General features: G+C 59.2%; 1 protein-coding gene across 1 annotated transcript in view; it reads left to right on the top strand.

Moving 5' to 3' along the window:
• The window catches only part of COL6A3 (collagen type VI alpha 3 chain), a 70,577-nt gene extending 54,126 nt beyond the window's left edge, over positions 1-16,451 (top strand). Inside the window, exons 35-44 of the mRNA XM_024564201.3 lie at positions 27-38; positions 131-624; positions 2,065-2,161; positions 2,786-3,484; positions 4,800-4,902; positions 6,480-6,835; positions 8,204-8,467; positions 9,739-9,837; positions 14,808-14,972; positions 15,732-16,451. Of these exons, the coding sequence (XP_024419969.2) occupies positions 27-38; positions 131-624; positions 2,065-2,161; positions 2,786-3,484; positions 4,800-4,902; positions 6,480-6,835; positions 8,204-8,467; positions 9,739-9,837; positions 14,808-14,972; positions 15,732-15,772 (2,330 nt within the window). The 3' untranslated portion in view covers positions 15,773-16,451. The remainder of the gene's footprint in view (positions 1-26; positions 39-130; positions 625-2,064; positions 2,162-2,785; positions 3,485-4,799; positions 4,903-6,479; positions 6,836-8,203; positions 8,468-9,738; positions 9,838-14,807; positions 14,973-15,731) is intronic.
• The last annotated feature ends 1,681 nt before the right edge of the window (positions 16,452-18,132 follow it).

Genomic DNA, 18,132 nt, shown 5'->3' with positions numbered 1-18,132 from the left:
GACCCTCTTCTCTGTTCCCTTTCTAGCTTGCTGCTACGGTAAGTCAGTTTCAGCGGCGTGACCCCCTTCCGAGGCCAGCAGACCCCCTTTCTGTGAGTAAAGCCTGTCTCTGAAACCCCCCACTGCCCAGGGCCCCTGGAGTGCCCCGTCTTCCCGACGGAGCTGGCCTTTGCCCTGGACACCTCGGAGGGCGTCACCCAGGACACGTTCAGCCGGATGCGGGACGTGCTGCTGCGGACCGTGGGCGACCTGACCATCGCCGAGAGCAACTGCCCGCGGGGGGCGCGCGTGGCCGTGGTCACCTACAACAACGAGGTGACCACGGAGATCCGGTTTGCGGACTCCAGGAAGAAGTCCGTCCTCCTGGACAGGATCCAGAACCTCCAGGTGGCTCTGACGTCCAAGCAGCAGAGTCTGGAGACCGCCATGTCGTTCGTGGCCAGAAACACGTTTAAGCGCGTGAGGAACGGGTTCCTGATGAGGAAAGTGGCCGTCTTCTTCAGCAACAAGCCCACGAGGGCGTCCCCACAGCTCAGGGAGGCAGTGCTGAAGCTGTGGGACGCGGGCATCACGCCCCTGTTCCTCACCAGCCAGGAGGACCGGCAGCTGGCCAACGCCCTGCAGGTCTGTGCCCAGGGGCTCTGGAGGCAGCTCCCGCCCCTCCTGGGGGCTCTGAGAAGGGTCTCGGGCACGTCTGCACCCTCCAGGGTGTGTCTGTGACCCACGGTTTCTAGAGGGCCCTGGAGGAGGCTGGTCTGACCAAGAATTTCTGCCCTGGGGTTTCCAGGACAGTCTCTGGCTTCAGCCCCACGTCCAAGGTCCCCTGTCCCGGGCTAGAGGAGGGTCTCTCGGGTGGCCCGGGAGGTCTGCCGCCTCCTAGTGAGGTACCCGAACACCTGTGACTCCAGGTCCCCAGTGTGCACCAGCACTCATACCTCGCCTCACCCGGGCTGGCACCCACGGGTCAGCCTGGGATGCAGACAAGTGCTCCCTTGTTATTGCCTAAACAGCACCTTTCATTGTGATACCCAATCGACCTGTATTTACTCAGCGAGAACTCTGGGCTCGCTGCTCAAGAGGAGTGGGTGACGGGCACGGAGGGAGGGCAGGGCCAGGACGGGGGTGGGGCCTGGGCTCGCTGCCCCTCTCCCCGCCATCCGGCTGTGCGTCTCACTCACTGACCTCTCCGGGGCTCAGATTTCTCACCTGCGAAAGACGCGGTGGGGTAGGGATGGGCTCCATGCTTCTCCTTCCAAACTGGATATTCTGCGGTTCTCCCTTTGCCCATGTCCACCAGTGGCACTGGGTCATCGTCTCTGTTCCGCAGGGTCTCCTCTGCCCGACCGCAGGCGGGTGGAGCGCAGAGCCCTGGGCTGGGGGGTCCCACATGGGTCTCCAGCCGTGTGCTTGGTTGGGGGGCACGCATGGGCTGAGTGACCCAGACCTGCCTGTGTGTCTTACCGGCAATAGTCTCAGCAGGTTTGGAACGTTAATTATTCATTAATGGAATTTAATTACTCACTAAATACGTAGCTCGCAATGGTGTGCTCTGACAGGCATCTCTTCTGGAGATGGTTTAATTGCTTGCTTCCTGATCGCATCCCTTTGTAGACCTGGGAGAGAGAGGAAGGGGTGGAGCTAACATTCGCCACTGACATTGATTGCTGAGAGTAACGATACTGTTTAGGCCCCGCTGTCTGATAGAAGGCACTTGGCATACGCTGACTAACCTAATCCTTCATATAACTCTGTTGAGAATTTGCCATCACCCCGTTTTACAGCTGAGGAAGCTGAACCCTGCCCGGAGAGGTGGGATAACTGTGCTTGGGGTCCAGCAGGAAGGGCAGGGCTGGGATTTGAACTCCAGCTCATCTCTGCAGAAGAAAGCCCGTGTTTTCCTGCTCAGCTCAGTGCCTCCTCTCACCCTCGCCCTAAAAAGCGAGGGGCTGCTGCTCCGCTGGGCGGTTTGTGTGCTTGGTGTGACTCCATTCAGTCCTCGGCTGCACTTCGCGAGAGGCTGCTGACCACGACACCCCTCCCGAGCGCTTCCTCTTGTTCCAACAGATCAACAACACCAAAGTAGGGCACGCGCGCGTCCTGCCCGCCAGGGGCGACCTCACGAACTTCCTCAGGAGCGTCCTGACGTGCCACATCTGCCTGGGTAAGCGCTCCTGCCACGGCGCGGCTGCCCAGCCGCAGCCGCAGCCCCTTCCGTCCGGGGACGGACGTTTGAGCGAGTAGTCGCCATCCGTGCACAGGGCTTGTGCTGAGCGGTTCGCGGCACCTGGTGTTCACCCTGTGGAGGCTGCCTGGTAGTTCACATACTTGAAGTGGAGCCCCCCAAACGGAACTTCTCTCGGGGAGGGAATGATTGGTTTATAGGTGATAAAGGAGAACGTAGATTCCGCTTACATTTTGTCTTTGGAGCCCAGATTTTAATGATCTGCCTTTGGGACTTTCTAGAACACATTTCTTCAAAGGGTGGCAAAAAAGTAAGGTCCCCTCCCCTCCCCTCCCCTCCCCTCTCCCTTCTTTTTCTTCCTCCTTTCTTCCCCTCCCTCCCTTCTAACTCCAGTGCTGCGGCACGCTAACAGACTTGGGCTCACTGACGTGTTCATGTAGTCAGCGGTCCAGTAAGGAACCGAAGCCTGGCCACTGCGGTGTCGGCCGCTGTAAACAGGGTTCCGAGTTCTCTGGCGGCGAGGGCGGCCCAGGCTCCCGCGGACCGAGGCGTGTGTCTCGACGCGGGAGCCGCAGCGTGGACGGGCTGCCACTCTTCCCCCAGACATCTGCAACATCGACCCATCCTGCGACCTGGGCAGCTGGAAGCCAGTCTTCAGGGACAGGCGCGCAGCGGGCAGCGACGTGGACATCGACATGGCGTTCCTCTTAGACAGCTCCGAGTCCACCACCCTGTTGCAGTTCAATGAGATGAAGAAGTACGTCGGGTACCTGGTCAGACAGCTGGACCTGAGCCCTGACCCCAAGGCCTCCCAGCACTTTGCCAGGGTGGCCGTGGTGCAGCACGCGGCCCCCGAGTCCGTGGGCAATGCCAGCGTGGTGCCCGTGAAGGTAGAGGTCTCCCTGACCGACTACGGCTCCAAGGACAAGCTGCTAGGCGCCCTGGGCTCCAGGATGGTGCAGCTGCAGGGGACCCAGGCCTTGGGCCGCGCCATCGACTACACCATAGAGCACGTCTTCGAGCCTGTGCCCCACCCGCGGGACCTGAAAGTCCTGGTGCTGATGCTGACAGGCGAGGTGCGGGGGCAGCAGCTGCAGGAGGCCCAGACGGCCATCCTGCAGGCCAAGTGCAAGGGCTACTTCTTCGTGATTCTGGGCATCGGCAGGAAGGTCAACGTCAAGGAGGTGTACAGCTTCGCCAGCGAGCCAAATGACGTCTTCTTCAAACTGGTGGATGAGCCTACCGAGCTCAGCGCGGAGCCCCTGCTCCGCTTCGGGAGGCTGTTGCCGTCCTTTGTCAGCAGTAAGTCCTGTGTCAGACCTCGGGGCTGCCCGGCCGGGCTTCCTGCCTGCCCACGCCGTCGGGCTCTTGGGGGTGAGGGGGGCACACTCGTGGGAAAGGCAACTGGTGTGAAGACGCTGACTCGTTCGTTCATTCAACAGGTAGGTGTCAACACCCACCAGGCCCTGGGTACCCTTTTAGCTCCAGGGGTGGCAGTGAGTGCAGATGGGGACCCCGTTCACTTGCTTATTCAACCAAGTGCGACTGGGCTGCTCCCAGCATGTGGACGGGAACCCCGAGAATGTACAGTCTAGGCAGGCAGAGGGGTCACGCGTGAGGTAATACGCTGGCAGGTCACAGAGAAGTGCATCCCGATGGGGCATTGTGGAAGCTTCTAGAAGGAGTTGCATGGATCTGGGCTTAGCTGCCAACCACGCACCTGGCAACCTCTGGGTCCGTGCCAGCGTGGCTCCCCAGCATGCTCTCCGCCTCTGCTTTGGCAGCAAACCCACATTTGTCCTCCACACCCTCCTGCCGTCGCCCTGCTCACCCTGGGCGCTCCCTATCCCCAAGGCTGGCCTGTCGTTGATCTGGGTGTGGCCCCTACCGCATCTATTATGCAGCCCGAGGCTCATCCGTCCATGGGTCTGTGGGTCCAGTGGGCTGCGAGGTCCTGGAGAAAATGTGTCACTCACCACTGTGCCCCCGAGCCTGGCCCGGAGTTGTCACGGGAAGTTCTCTAACAAATGAGAGAGACATAGGAAGCGTGGATAAGCCTGCGTGAACGGGGAGGTTCTCGTTCAAGGGGAAGGTCAGGGCCATGCCAACGGTACTCCCACTGGGAGGCGTGGGCCCCGAAAGTTTCAGGGAAGGACACAGGGAGCAAAGGTGAGGCAGTGGTTTTACCTGGGGGCCACTGCCCCTGCCTTCAGAAGACCTGGGCCAGAAAAGCTTTGTTAACCGCTGCGCCGAGAAGATATCGAAGGTAATTCGACTCTAACTGGTGTGCAAGGGCTTGGACCTTGTGAAACTCTGCCCCCGAGCTCTCTCTACTCCTGCCTCCCCGCCCACACTGAGCAAACGTTGTCTTTACCTGGGTCACCCACACGTTGCCAAACAGAAGATACTGGCTTGCGATGTTTTCTGGATCAAGTACTTAATGTTTAAAATCGCTAGACTTAGCTTGTCTACAAGAGTTAATTAATTATTTAACAAATATTTATGGACTACCTGCTATGTGGTTCATTTAATTCATTAGCAGATTAATTTTAATTTGCAAGGAATTCACATACGTTATACGTATATATATGTATATATATTTTCTCTTTCTTCCTAGGTGAGAACGCTTTCTACTTGTCCCCAGATATCAGGAAACAGTGTGATTGGTTCCAAGGGGACCAGCCAGCAAAGAACCCTGTGAAACTTGGTCACAGACGAGTGTAAGTGACTGTAACAGTCGTCCCACAAATTCCAGTGCTGGAGGGGACGCAGAGAACCTCCATGCCTGACCTTGCAGGGTGAGGACTTGAACTGCAGAACACGCGACTTCCCGAAGGTCGCATGAGACGTTCTTTTAGAAGAATCTGGTGGATCCGTTCACTCTCTGCTGCATAACAGACTGCCCCAAACACGGTGCTGAGAACGGCTGTTCACTCAATCTGCGATTCTGTGGGCCAGCCTTTGTGCTCGGGCTCAGCGGGGCGGTTCTTCCGGCCTCCACTGGGCTCAGTCCTGTGTTTGAGGTCGGCTGCTCGTCCGCTGTGGGCTGGTGGTCCAGGGTGGTCTCAGCTCGCAGCTCATCTCTGCCCCCGCGTGGTCCCTCACCCTCCGGTAGGCAAGCCTGGCTGCACCCAGGCGACGGGCAGGGCTCCCTGAGACAAGGCAGGCGGAGGGTGCAAGGCCTCTTGGGGCCCAGGCCAGGGCCGGGCTCTGTGACCTCTGCCTCGTCCTGTGGGTGAAAGTGCATCCCAAGGCCAGCCTAGCTAGATTCAAGGGTGCAGAGCCGCACGGTGGGCGAACCTGTCCCATCATATGTAGGGCGTGGGACAGAGAGGGTAGGCAATTGGGGCCCTGTGTCCAAGCGGTTTGCCATCTCTCGTGTGAAATGATTTCATATAGAAGGATCGGACGCATTCAGCAAAAAATGGACTCCAAGTCTTCCTAAAGTAAGCAATGCTGTAATCACACAGCTGACGGTGGAAGGATGTGAGGCCACGTGCCTGTCCTGTGAGGGGGACTTGTGAGAGGGAGGGGCTGCCGCACCCGCCGCGATGCTGGCCGCCTGGCACCTGCTCAGTGACCGTGTGCCCGGCTGCACCTGCAGTGCAGACGGGAGAGCAGTGTGGCCGTGTGACAGAGGGCCAGGCGAGGGGGCGTGGTGGCAGGAACCGAGCGCAGGTCACGTACAGCGCGCCGTGCCTGGGGGAGGTGGAGGCCTGGCTGCGGCCCCCCAGATGAAGTCATAAAGTAGTGAACGTGTGTGTGAGGGCAAGAACTGAGTGGGGGGTGGTCTGTGCCGTTGCTTAAAAATTGAAGGAAAAAACCCTAAAACAAAAGCACACACACAAAAATTAATACAGACCAAAACACACAATAGGCCCCCAGAGTGAAAGCGCAGGCTGACATCCCGCCTTTGCAGCTGGACACAGCATGTTGCTGCCTGGACACTTTCTTATAGCGAGAGTGGTCATTCACTGGGCGTTATCGCCGACAATGAGAGTAACACTTACTCTCTGCACTCTCTGCTTTTATGCTGCAAATTGAAGAGGGACGTCAGGCACACTTACAGTGTGATGTCAGCCTCATTTCTAGTGAGCCCTGCCCCGCGTGCTTTCTGCGGCGCAGCCGGTGCAGAAGGCCTTCGGCGTGTGCGGAGCCGTGTGTAGCGAGGAGAAGCTGCCCTGGGCGTTTTGCTGAGACAGCAGATTCTGCTAGTGCCTCAGGCCATGTGTTTGTCCATTTGAGGTGGCCGGCAAAAGTAGAGAGGGTTAAAGCAATACTTCGTTTGTTTTAACAGAAATGCTCCGAATAATGTTACTTCAAGTCCTGCCTCCAAACCAGTGGCCACCACCAAGCCAGTGGCCACCCCGGAACCGGCGACCACCACCACCAAACCCGTGCCTGTGGCACACCTGCCGGCCTCCAGGCCGGCCGCCTCCAGACCCGGGCCTGGGAGACTTGCTGCCGCCAAGCCCGAGGCCACGAAGGTGGCCACGGTCAGACCTGCCGTGGCTGCAAAGCAGGTGGCAGCAGTGAAGCCAGTGGCTGCAAGACCCCTTACTGCTGCCAAGCCAGCTGTCACCAAGCCTGAGGCCCCCAAGTCCCCAGCAGCCAGACCGGCCACCGCCAAGCCAGCCACTGCGAAGCCCGTGGGTAAGAAAGCGGTGGTCAGGGCTCCCGCCTTGTGACATCCTTGTTTACTGTGGCTGGGCTGTGTCCCTCCAAGCCTGTTTCCAAAGCAGTGGCAGTAGTCACTGATCTGCGATGCATGCTTCTCAACTGTTCGGACACCTGAGAGGCGCTGTTCAGAGCAGGGACTTGTCGAAGCATCGCGTTTTTCTGCGTGAGGAAGCGATCTTCCTCCTCCCCCTGTGAGACAGACAAGCCCCTGGCGAAGGGCAGGGGAAAGGGCTCCCCTCTCCCCCTGCTCCCCGCCAAGCCCCTCCCCCTGCTTTGGGACATGGCCCTTCTCTGCTGGAGACCCAGAGTCCTGAGAGAAAGGGATCTAAGTAGAAGCAGGGTTTCAGCCCCCCTGGAGGCAGGGAGAGGGGAAGACAAGCTCCTTGTCGTCGCCTCCCCAGCTGCGGGCCGTGCCCAGGTTATGGAGTCGGACCTGCCTCCCTCAGGATGTGACAGCCGACCGTCTGATCCACCTGGAGCTTTGTCACAGCAGGCCTTTGTCCTGCTGGAAGAGCAGGGAAAAGAGGCCCCACACTGCCCGCTACGGCGGTGCCCGGTGTCTAGTCCCCACGCGCTGCTCCATGTGCTAGCCCTGGCCGTGGGGAAGACAGGCCCCAGATGGAGTGAGGTCCCGGGGCTGGGTGGGCTCAGTGAGGCCCGGGGTGCGTTACTGTAGGTTGTCCTCAAAGGAGACGCTGGGAGACACTGCAGTGTCACCAACTGTCCCGGAAGGTGAAGGCGGGGGTTCCTGTGAAAGGATTTCATGCCACGCCCTAAAGTTTCATGACTTAATATACTTTAAGGCACAGGCGGCAGACACAAGGCCCGCGGGCCGAATCCGGCTCGGCCCCGGTGGCAGCGCCGAGCTCCTGGCCCCAGTTAAGGAGCAGTTACACTTACACAGTCCTAAAGTTACATCCGGCCCTTTGAAGGCGACCGCGAGGCCGATGTGGCCCCGGTGACAACGAGCCCGACAGCCCCGCTCTAAGTCAGGGCGCTCGTTCTGTCCTGGACGCTTCCCTGCAGATCAGCACGGCGGTCTGTGCGTTTTCCCGGTGCCCCTTGCTAAGGCAGCCTTTCCGTAGGGCACGGAGGGGGTGTGAACCCTGGGGATGAACGACGGGAGTTCTACTTGCTGTGACTCCTGTCGCATTGCATCCATGTTGGTGGGTGAGAAGACCACTGTTTCCCGGGAACTTGAACAAGAACTCAGTTCCCTGCCTCCCCTCCATTTTTCGTCAGCTGTCATACACACCCCTCGGCGTTCCCCTCGCGCCTGCCTGTTTCGGTCACATGGGGTCTTGCTTGCATCCCCATGCTGTGCTTTGACCTCTGTCCCAGTCAGGGCCCCCCGAGAGGTGCGGGTGTCCGAGGTTGCCGAGAGCAGCGCCAGACTCCACTGGGAGAGGCCGGAGCCGCCCAGCCCGTATTTTTACGACCTCACCGTCACCTCGGCGCACGATCAGTCCCTGGTTCTGAAGCAGAACCTCACGGCCACAGACCGCGTCATTGGGGGCCTGCGCGCCGGGCAGACGTACCACGTGACGGTGGTCTGCTACCTGAGGGCTCAGGTCCGGGCCGTCTACCGAGGAAGTTTCAGCACAAGTGAGTACACGGCCTGTTTAAGGAAAGTCGGTCCTGACTCCTACGTGGAATATCGACAGGACTTAGAGGGAACAGTTCTTTTTATAATTATTATAATTTTTAATCCTCACCCGAGGACATGGTTATTGATTATAGAGAGAGAGGAAGGGAGGGAAAGGGAGGGAGAGCAACATGGATGTGAGAGAGAAACACAACTGAACCCACAACCCGGGCACGTGCCCCGACCGGGAATCGAACCCACAACCTTTCGGTTTACAAGTCGGTGCTCTAACCAACAGAGCCACTTGGCCAGGGCTAGAGAGGACAGTTCTCCTTCACCAAGTCTGGGGCACCCAACTTTACAAATGAACAAGCTGGAGGATGGGGTCCTTGTGAACCATTGCCCTGCTTTGGGGGTCCCGGGCCACTTTGTGGAGGAAACCAGCTCCATTTGGCCTGGGCGCCGCCCCGGCCCTGGGAGAAAGAAGTATGCCCCTGGCACCCAGCTGGGGCTCGGCGCCCCTGCCCCGCCCATGTGTCAGGAGTGTGCCCCCCCCCCCCCCCCCCCCGTTCAGTGAACCGAAAGCACCGCCCAGAGTCACTGGCTCCTTCGGGAGTAACCGAGGCGCCTACAAGGTCTCACCGCCCCAGGGCCATGGGGCACCCACGGCCGTGCAGAAAGCACCTCAGAATTTCCCTCCCCAGCTCCCCACGCTCTGCGCTCTGCCCTCTGCCCTCTGCCATCCTCCTGGCTCCTCCCCGGCGCCGAGGCCTGGCCCCGTGCGCCTCCCAGCCTCTCTCAGTGACTCACGTGCCCCACCTCCTTTCCAAGTTCTTGTGAGCTCCCCATCCTCCTTGACCCCCTTCCCTGGGAGGTGGAGGGGGAGGCTCACATTGCTGGCTCTTCGGGCCAGTGCGGTTCAGGTCCAGGCACTGGGCCCGAGGAAAGGAAATTCCCGCCCGTCCCCACGCAGTCCATGCAGATGAGAGCCCTCAGCCCCGGGGGTCTGGCTTCGTGGCCAGAAACAGGAAAGCTTCTGTGGGAAAATGAGAAGATCTGTTCAAAGCCTGGCAGCTTGCTCCACGGGCCCACCGAGACGGGTTGACCGAGCAACCCGAGCAGACAGCGGGTGTCGGGGCTGCGCAGAGGCCTCTCGGGTCTCTGCTTCAGTGGTCCCCGCCCCCCGCCCGCCAAGACTTGACCCAGAGAGGAGAGCTTGCCTCGTCCCGCAGGATCCCCAGCCTCTCTGGTTCCGAATCACTTACTAGCTGCCTGTATCTGTCTCTTGTAGAGAAAATGCAGGCCGCACCCCCGCAGCCCGCAAAGACGGCCGCTAGTGCCACCGTCAATCTCATGGTGGGCGCAGAGCCGCTGGCTGGCAGTGACGGAGGTGAGTGGGGCAGCGTCAGGGCTGTCGGCAGCGACACTTGGCCTCCTGGGCGCTGCACTCTTCCCTACGCTGCGACCTGTGTGGGTGGGTGTGGCCTGCGACGCTGCAAAGCCTGGGGCTCCATCCTGGCAGAGATCCGATCCCACACAAAGCCGCTCCTGAGGACACGAGACAACCCGGACGGGGGCCCTGGGAGACCCGGAGGGTTTGCAAGTGGCCCGTGGCGGGCATGTTCCGGTCCTGGTTCTCTGAGCACACCTGTGGCTTGGTCCACCACACCGACCTGTGTGCGCCTGAGCCGGGCGACTGCGCGGCTCATCTTTAACCAGGGCCCAGTGGGACGCGTTTCTCAGTGACCGCCAGACCCGCCCGCCCAGCGGGGCGCGAGCTAGGGCCCCTCACCCCCGAGGAACTGGTGTTTGGGATAGTCGAGGTGCTTTGCTTAAGCGTGTCCTACAAAAGACATGCCCACTAATACCCAAAGTCCCAATTCCGTGGGCGTTTAGAGATATCATTGTTTTATAGACCCCCAGCAAAAGGTGTCCCGTGAGTGCGGGGACAGTTCCTTGGTTCTGGGGGGCATTGGCCACTGGCAGGAGGGGTGGGGCGCGCCTCTCCTTAGTGTTTCTCTCTGCTCTCGGATGGGATGAAGGGCGCCTGCTGCTGCCCGTGCGGCTCTTGTGTTGCACAGTGCAGCCGTGCTGTGTCCGTTCCCGTACGGTGCGCGGCGGCCGCGGCCACCACACCTTGGTTTTTGAGTTTTCAGCGAGGCTTTCGCGTTTTGCTCTTCCCACTGCGAGTTTCTAGGATGTTACTTTGGTTCTCCGTTGTACCAATTCTGTAGAGCCTGCACCCTGTCTCGTCTGTGGTTAGGGAATATTGCATGGTTTCTGGCTTGGCGCTTGGGAGTAGAGGCCCCTGGACTCTGTGAGCTGTTTCTAGGGGGCTCTTCTCTGTCACTAGGATATTGCATCCCTCTGTCCACGGGGACACGTCTCTGTCCCCGTCTACGAGCCATATGTGGCTCTGTGTTCAAGCCTGCGTCTCGCCGTCATCCCGTGTCACAGCCACCGCCCCGCTGACTCGTGGCCTCAGGCATTACAGGGAAGATGGTGACCGAGCCAGTGCACAGCTGTGGACGATTACGCACACAGACGCATCACCGTGTGGGACTGAAAAGTGTCCCCGATAGTGCGCCCCTGGGAACGGGTTTAGGAATTGGTCTGTGCGGGAGACCGCCAGGGTTTTCAAACTCCTCAAGCCTCGCCAATGGAAAGACTGACGGGAACGAGAAATCATGGCCTCCCGATGTCGGTTTACGGGCCTGAGTCAGGAGTTCGTGGCGGGTTTCGTACAGTCCCTTCCCTTGTACAATCCCTTCCTAGGGGTGTGGGGTGAGGGTACGGGACGGAGGAGGAGAAACCCGAAGCCTCAGCCCCTGTTGCTTCTGCTCAGAAGCTGATTTCTGGGTCCTGCAGAAGCCTTGTCCCCTGCACTGGGTCCCGGAGCTCCTGCCCCACTCCGGGCCCCTTCCGGAGTCACCTCTATTCAGGGTCCCAACCAAGGGCTTGAACGGAGAGAGGCCACAAAGAACTCACAGGAATTCCCCAAAGACATGGGTCCCGACAGAGGAAATGACAGCTTGGAAGTCACTTCCCACTCACTGGGAGCCTCGCCCCAGAAGAGCACGTGGAATGTGACGTTTCCAGCGGAGTCCGGGCCTCAGCGAGAGAAGGCGGCTGTGTGTGAACAGGTCCGGGATGTCTTTGGTCTCCTGCGTGTGGTCCGCAGGGACACGGACGTGTAAACAGCGTTCAGTTAACATAAACAGCACCGTCTTTAAACAAGAATCTGGCTGGGCTTTTTTTTTTTTTTTTTTAAGGACGAGTCAGTTTCAGAAGAAGGGAGGTGTTTTCAATCTGGACCTTTGTCACTTCGGTCCCCTCTCTGCATGTGACAGAGAGCAAAGGGTTTTTGTGTGCACTTCTGCCATTTTTGAGAGCTCTTTTGGTTGAAACCAATGACGTGTTTACAATATTTAAAATTCAGAATGGGGAAACAGCACTTGGAAATGAAAGCTCAGTCTTCCCCCTCCCTCCCTGCCGCCCCCTTCCTCCCCCCTCCTTCAGTAGTTAAGTTGTCTTAGACTGTTTTCCTGGGGGTACAACTTCGGGCTAATACCTGTATTTCTGAAGATCGAACAGGGAATAACTTATCCATGGATTAAGTGACTTCTAAAGACTGCGGTAACTGTATCCTTCGAGCCCGTGAGTGCTGAAACTGTACACGCAGGGAAGTTTTTTCATTCACACAAATTGTCCCTGCTCCTGGGGCTGGAAGCTCTGGCCCCCGACCACCCGCGTGGGCCTGAGGTCCGCCCAGCCTTCTTGTGTGTGAACACACGGAGCCTCTCGAGAGGGTCTTCACACATATTTGCTGCCCCAGTGGAAACCCTTTCCGCTGCCCCCGCCCCACATGGCTCGAGGAGGCAGCGGCGGACCAGTGATCGGCTGCCCTGGAAGACGTCCACACGGGAGCCTTTAAAAATGCTGCTTGTAGACATCATTAGAAATCTCGAACTACAAAAACGGCGTGGTTTGCCAACTCAACATGTTTTTTGTTTCAAAGAGCCACATCTTTTCTGATTATAGAATGGTAGCTCTTCACTGTGCGGAGCTCAGGACGCCAGGAAAGTGTAGGGGACCGTGGCTCCCGTGGCCGCTGGGGAGCGGTGTTCGCGACCCTTCGGGTCTGTTCCGTGAACAGGACACGCAGGTGCACACGTCTTTCTTACCAAAGTGGACCAGTTTCCAGGGTGCCCCCACCCCGTGGTGGTTGTTCTGGGGCGTCCCAGGTTGCTCCTCGGCTCTGGCGACCAGACGGGGGTCCCAGACAGGGTTTCCTCAGACGTCACTGTTGCCCCCACGTCCTCGTGAGTGTGGACGCTCACTGCAGCCTGCAGGGCCCCCCCCCTCACTGTTTCACCAGAGGGTGGTCCAAATCAGGCTGCTCACAGGTGTTTCCTTTAAAATGAAACGTACTTTGCCGTTCAAGGTTATCGACAGCCCCCTCCCCCGCATCGTGTTCCCGCTCCCGCTGGGCTCTCAGTGTAGGGCAGAGAGAATGGATGGACGCGCAGCCAGACGTGCCATGCAGGTCAGAGCGAGGGCCGCGGGCTCCCGTCCAGGGAAGCTGGACGGCCGTCGTGTGCAAAGACCTGTGCCAGGGAGGAGCTCAGTGAGGGCCGGCCACCGTCCCTCTCTGGACAGCGAGACGCTTTGCTTTGCTCCCTGTCCCCAGCATGGCTGTGGTGGCGTTTGTAGGCACGCCTCGGGCGAGGCCGGTCCACACGATGTGTCTCAGAAGCCATGATGACGAGGCTCCTTACGAGCACGGAACCTCCCATTTTCCTGCTTTAAAAATGGAGAATCCCAGGTAGTTGTCTTGGAAGAGGGTAGGGCCCTCACTGATGGATTGCTCTCGGTTTCCCAAACGTCCGTGTGTCCACAGTCACGACGTCCTTGCGTCCCACGGGTAAACCAGACGGGGAGCTTGCAGCGACTCTCGCTGAAATAAAGGATCTCACAGGCGAGAAGGCCAGTTTGGCGCTGGGCGATACGGTGCAGGCTTCCTCCAGGCCGGCGTCCTTGGGCCCAGGGGCGGTTCCCGTCTGTGGCAGAACACACGGAGAGTGGAGGCAGTAGCTAAGCACAGACGGGCCGGACTGAGTGCGCCTGACAGACAAATCGGACAAACACGGCCATTTGGGGGGAGAAAGGACAGGGGCTGCGGCAGCCCTTTGGCCAGGGCCTCACGCTCATGGGGAGCCCACCGGTAAACAAGGGGTGCGTTTGGGTGGCTGGATCACCTTGCTTTGCCCAGTCCCCTTTGTGACATTCCAGGCTTTTCCTGCGGTCGTTGGCACGTTTGAGAGAAAGACATTGTTTTTGTGAATTGTTGTCATTTTTTTCTGCCTCTGTGGGGCTGCCCGTCTTTGTGCCGGGGTGGCAGCCGCCCCACCCTCGCCAGGGAGGGTTTCAAGATCAGCCTGGGCCCCGCGTCCTGTGTACCCTGGGGTCCGGTGCGTTAGGCGGCCCCGTGCTCTGCCTGTGCACCGCGTCTCCCTGCGGGTCTCCGTCAGAACTGCACCCGCGGACCCTCACTGCTGCTGGGCACCCCACTAGCTGAGGAACGAGGCCCCTGGGTGTCAGCCCTGCGTGGTGGGGGCGGCGATGCAGGCACATGTACACCCACACACTTGCACCCCCCCAGACTGCACACACATGTGCACCTGCACACACACAGACACACATGCACACACCCTCACAGACATGTGTTCACATGCGCACACACAACACATGTGCACACCCACACGGGCATGTGCACACACATACCCACTCACAGACACCCGTGCACACCCACACACAGACTGTGCACACACATGTACACAGCTACATGTACACATGTATATCCACACACTCATAAAGGATTTTTTCCTGCTTTAACTTTTACTGTCAGTCTAGTCGGCTTGTCGTGAAATGTTCAGCCTTATTTTTGAGCTATATTCTGACAGAATTAGTTGCTATTTTGCCAAGGAGTAGAACATTCCAAGGTTCTAAAACTCGGTGTCTTTTCTGGGGACTTAGCAGTGAAGGGACCGGAGAGCGGGTGGCCCGGGGCCTGGGAAGGGAGATGCTGTTCACCTTACGTTCAGTTGCCTGTGACAAACAAGAGCTGACGCCGGGGGTTGGGGGGCACATCACCCCGCCCCTCGCCCTCCGGCCGTGCTGGTGCTCCCGGAGACCTGGGCGGCCATGACCCCCGTTTGCGGCATTGGGGTGCTGGCGGTGCGGGGGTCCTTCCCTTCCCCGCCCCCCCCAGCCTGCGACTGGCCCCCAGCCGCTCAGGCTGGAGCAGGAGGGAGCGGGGAGGGGGGCTGTAACGGGCGCCGCCCCCTCTCGCCCTCGCAGCCGTGTGCAAGCTGCCCAGGGAGGAAGGCACGTGCAGGAAGTTCGTGCTGAAGTGGTACTACGACGTGGAGACCGGGAGCTGCGCCCGCTTCTGGTACGGCGGCTGCAGCGGGAACGAGAACAGGTTCAACTCACAGGCGGACTGCGAGAGGGTGTGCGCGCCCGGTAAGCCAGCGTCCTTTTTTGTTTGTGGCCTTTGTCAGTAAGGTAAAAGCCACCCAGGTCAATGACTCACCTTTTTAAGATACTTGAATTACAAAGGTTACGGTAGGTATGAACCAAAAAAATAGATTGTATCTTCAGGTGAGGAAGACATTCAAATAAAGCCCCTGAAAGGGATTTCCTGAATGAGTATCGTTTCTTAAAAACCTACTTGTATCTTTGAACTTTTGCCGATGAAGAAACACGGGGCCGACAATTCCTCACTGTTGAGTTACGCAAATCCCTGTTCTTCACATGATATTGTTAACGAATAGCATCCTTGGGGGAATGACGAACAATTGTAGATGACACCAAAGATAACTAACCCCATCAGTTCACCTTTAAATAACTTTGCTCCCTCTCAGGGATGAAAGTTCGTATTGGGTCCACTCAGTGTGTCTGTTATGTTGGGCAACTCGATGGGTAGTAAAATGTGCCAGCTCCCCGACAGCCGGGCCCTGAGGGACCGGAGAGCTCAGTCTGCACGAGGACCCAGCCGGGGTGCAGGCGAGACAGGCTCAGACTGCAGGAGAGCGCCCCTCCCCCTCTGCTCCCCGAGGCCAAGAAGCCTGGGAGCGGGTGAAGGTTCTGAGCCCGAAAGTAGAGGTGGCCGGGGAGAACGGGAAGCCACGGGGTTTTGTCGAGAAGCACAGGGTCCTTTCCAGTCAGTAACATGCCTTCTCCTTCTCTGCCCTCCCTGCCCGCCCCTCCTGTGACGCTCAGTGCTCGTCAAACCCGGCGTCGCCGCTGCCATCGGGACCTAGGGTGGCTGGCCAGGGACAAACACCTCTCGAAGAAGAAGGAGTCAGCTGTCTCCAAGTCGTCTTCGACGAAGCTCTGGGTGCAGGCTCCCTGGCACTGTGCCATGGCATGCTTTGAGCTACACTCGAACTTGGGAGGGGCCGCCTGCCGCACGACCCATCATATGGTGCTAACGGGGTTTGGGGCCCCTGCGCCCTCCGTCTCCGGCAGTCAGATCCTGTGCTGCGGACGCCGTGCAGCAGTTACGCACCGCTGGCGTTTCCGCCAACCTCCATCACCTCGCACTCCCTCCGGAGCTCCCACCATGCCTGCTCCTGGCAAGCGTGGGGTCTAGAAGGGAACCCCCACCTCCCCCATGGCTACGCTCTCTGCTCGTGCTTCGTCCTCCCCTCCCTCTCAGTTAAGCACCACTTTAGATGGAGACCCCGCTCCGGCGAATAAACGCGTGGCCCAGCTTTTCCGCTTTTCTCCCAATACCCTGGGTTAGGTGTCGAGAGAACGCTCTTCTCCTAAAGCCTCTGACCCGCGGTCTCGATGGAAGGAGGCGAAATCTCTGTGCGCCGCCGCGGGACCAACGCTTTAATTAAACAGTGAAAAGAAAGGCAGAGAACATTTTTGGCATTCCTCTAACGTGTGGGGGTTTTTTGTGCAGGGGTGGGGGGGACCTAATTTTAATTTTAAAATTTTTAGGAAATTTATACAAAGAAACTTTTTAATAAAGTATATGGAAAGTGACTTGGGTTTGGTGTAATTGGCGTCTTGCGGTCAGAGGGCAGGCATTGGTCCTGGGCACCAGCCTCCTGTCCTCCAGCGGAGGGGGCTAGAGAGCTCTGGGAGAAGGTGTCCCCCAGGCCACGGCCGCCCACCGGGACCTCGGTCCTGGCTGAGGACCCCAGGAGTCTTTCTGGTCTTAAGAACCAGGCTGCCTTTCAGCCTGTCCTCTAACGTCTGGTTGCGCCCCAGCGCCTTGGCCTCCCTCTCTGCCTCTTCAAAGGGTTGTTTCCCGGGGTTTAGTTTGCTCCCCCCAGCGGGGCTAAGAGATGACGGTGCAGGTGGCCCGGGAAACCCCCCATCCCTTTTCTGGAGTCTCAGAGACAAAGCAGAACATCTTCTCACTTCTCCCTTGAAGACCTCGTCTCCTGTCTTCAGAAAAAGCGAAGAAGCCCGTCTTCCGGTGGTCCCTGGACTCCGCTTCGCCAGGACCCTGGGTCTGTTGCACAGGACACGCCTGCTCTGACAGGTGCCCGCGACCTGGGTGTGGGCAGAACTGTGCTGTGCATGACCGGGGAGGACTCCGTCGGAGAACCCAGTGAGGGGGGAGTGAGGAGGAGAGAGGGCGCAGAGCCATCGAGAGGAGGGGAGACGGCAGCTGCACCCCATCTGGGAGGGCCGCGCCTCAGTTGTCACCCTGCACCCGCAGTGGGGCACCTGCACAGGCACCGGCGGGAAAGCAGGGCCTTCTGTCCCAGGTGACGTGGGAGAGAGTCCAAGTACACTGACCGGTGCAGGGAGGGGTGGCAGAGCCACCTCTGCAGGGAGTTGTGGGAGGAGTCAGGACCCCACCGGGACCCCGCCGTCCATGTCTGCGGTGGGGGTTCGAGTTTGCCGGCACCTCATGAGGACTCAGAGGCCCCGGATGGACCTCAGGGCGGCTTCAGGGGAACTCAAGCTCTGGGGGCTCCTTAGAAGTTTCCACAGTCGGTGGGGGCCCTGGACCACTGTTGTCCCTTCGGTAGTGCCAACCCCTCCTTACCTTTGGAGGACCCCCTTTTTAGCGTGTGACCAGCCCAGGGGACCCACAGAGAGCCCAGCGCGGTCATGACTCCCTTGGAGTGGGTACGCATCCTGGGTGGGAAGTGCGTGTTCTCTGACGCCCTCGGTGACGGCTCCCAGAGTCTCCAGCCCCGTGAGAACAGTCCCCCTCCTCATAAACGTGCCTTCCGCCTCCCCTCAGGCTGGGGTGTTCAGGCCGAGTTCACCCCAGGGGAGCAAGGACACGCTCATAGCGGGGCCAGGAGAGGGGCATCCCTGGTGCACTGGGGGGCCGTGGTCAGGGAACTGTCTCTTTGCTGGGCTCCGTCACCGACTCTCACAAACGGGGCACCAGAAACATCTTCTCTCCCAGTTCTGGAGGCCGGAAGCCCAGAGGCAAGGTGTCGGCGGGGCCCTGCTGCCCTAAATCTTGTGGGGTCCCCCTTGCCTCTTCCCACCTCTTGGTGACTTCTCGGCTCTTAGCCACGCGACTCCAATCTCTGCCTGTGTCTTCACGTGGCTTCTTCCTGTGTGGCTGCCGGTCTCCTTGTATTGGATCGGGGGTCTGGTGATACGGGATGCGGGCCCCCACTCCAGTCTGACCTCACCT

Source organism: Desmodus rotundus, chromosome 2 (genome assembly GCF_022682495.2).
Source record: "Desmodus rotundus isolate HL8 chromosome 2, HLdesRot8A.1, whole genome shotgun sequence".
Classification (NCBI taxonomy): Eukaryota; Metazoa; Chordata; class Mammalia; order Chiroptera; family Phyllostomidae; genus Desmodus; species Desmodus rotundus.
This window is presented reverse-complemented; position numbering and strand designations above follow the sequence as displayed.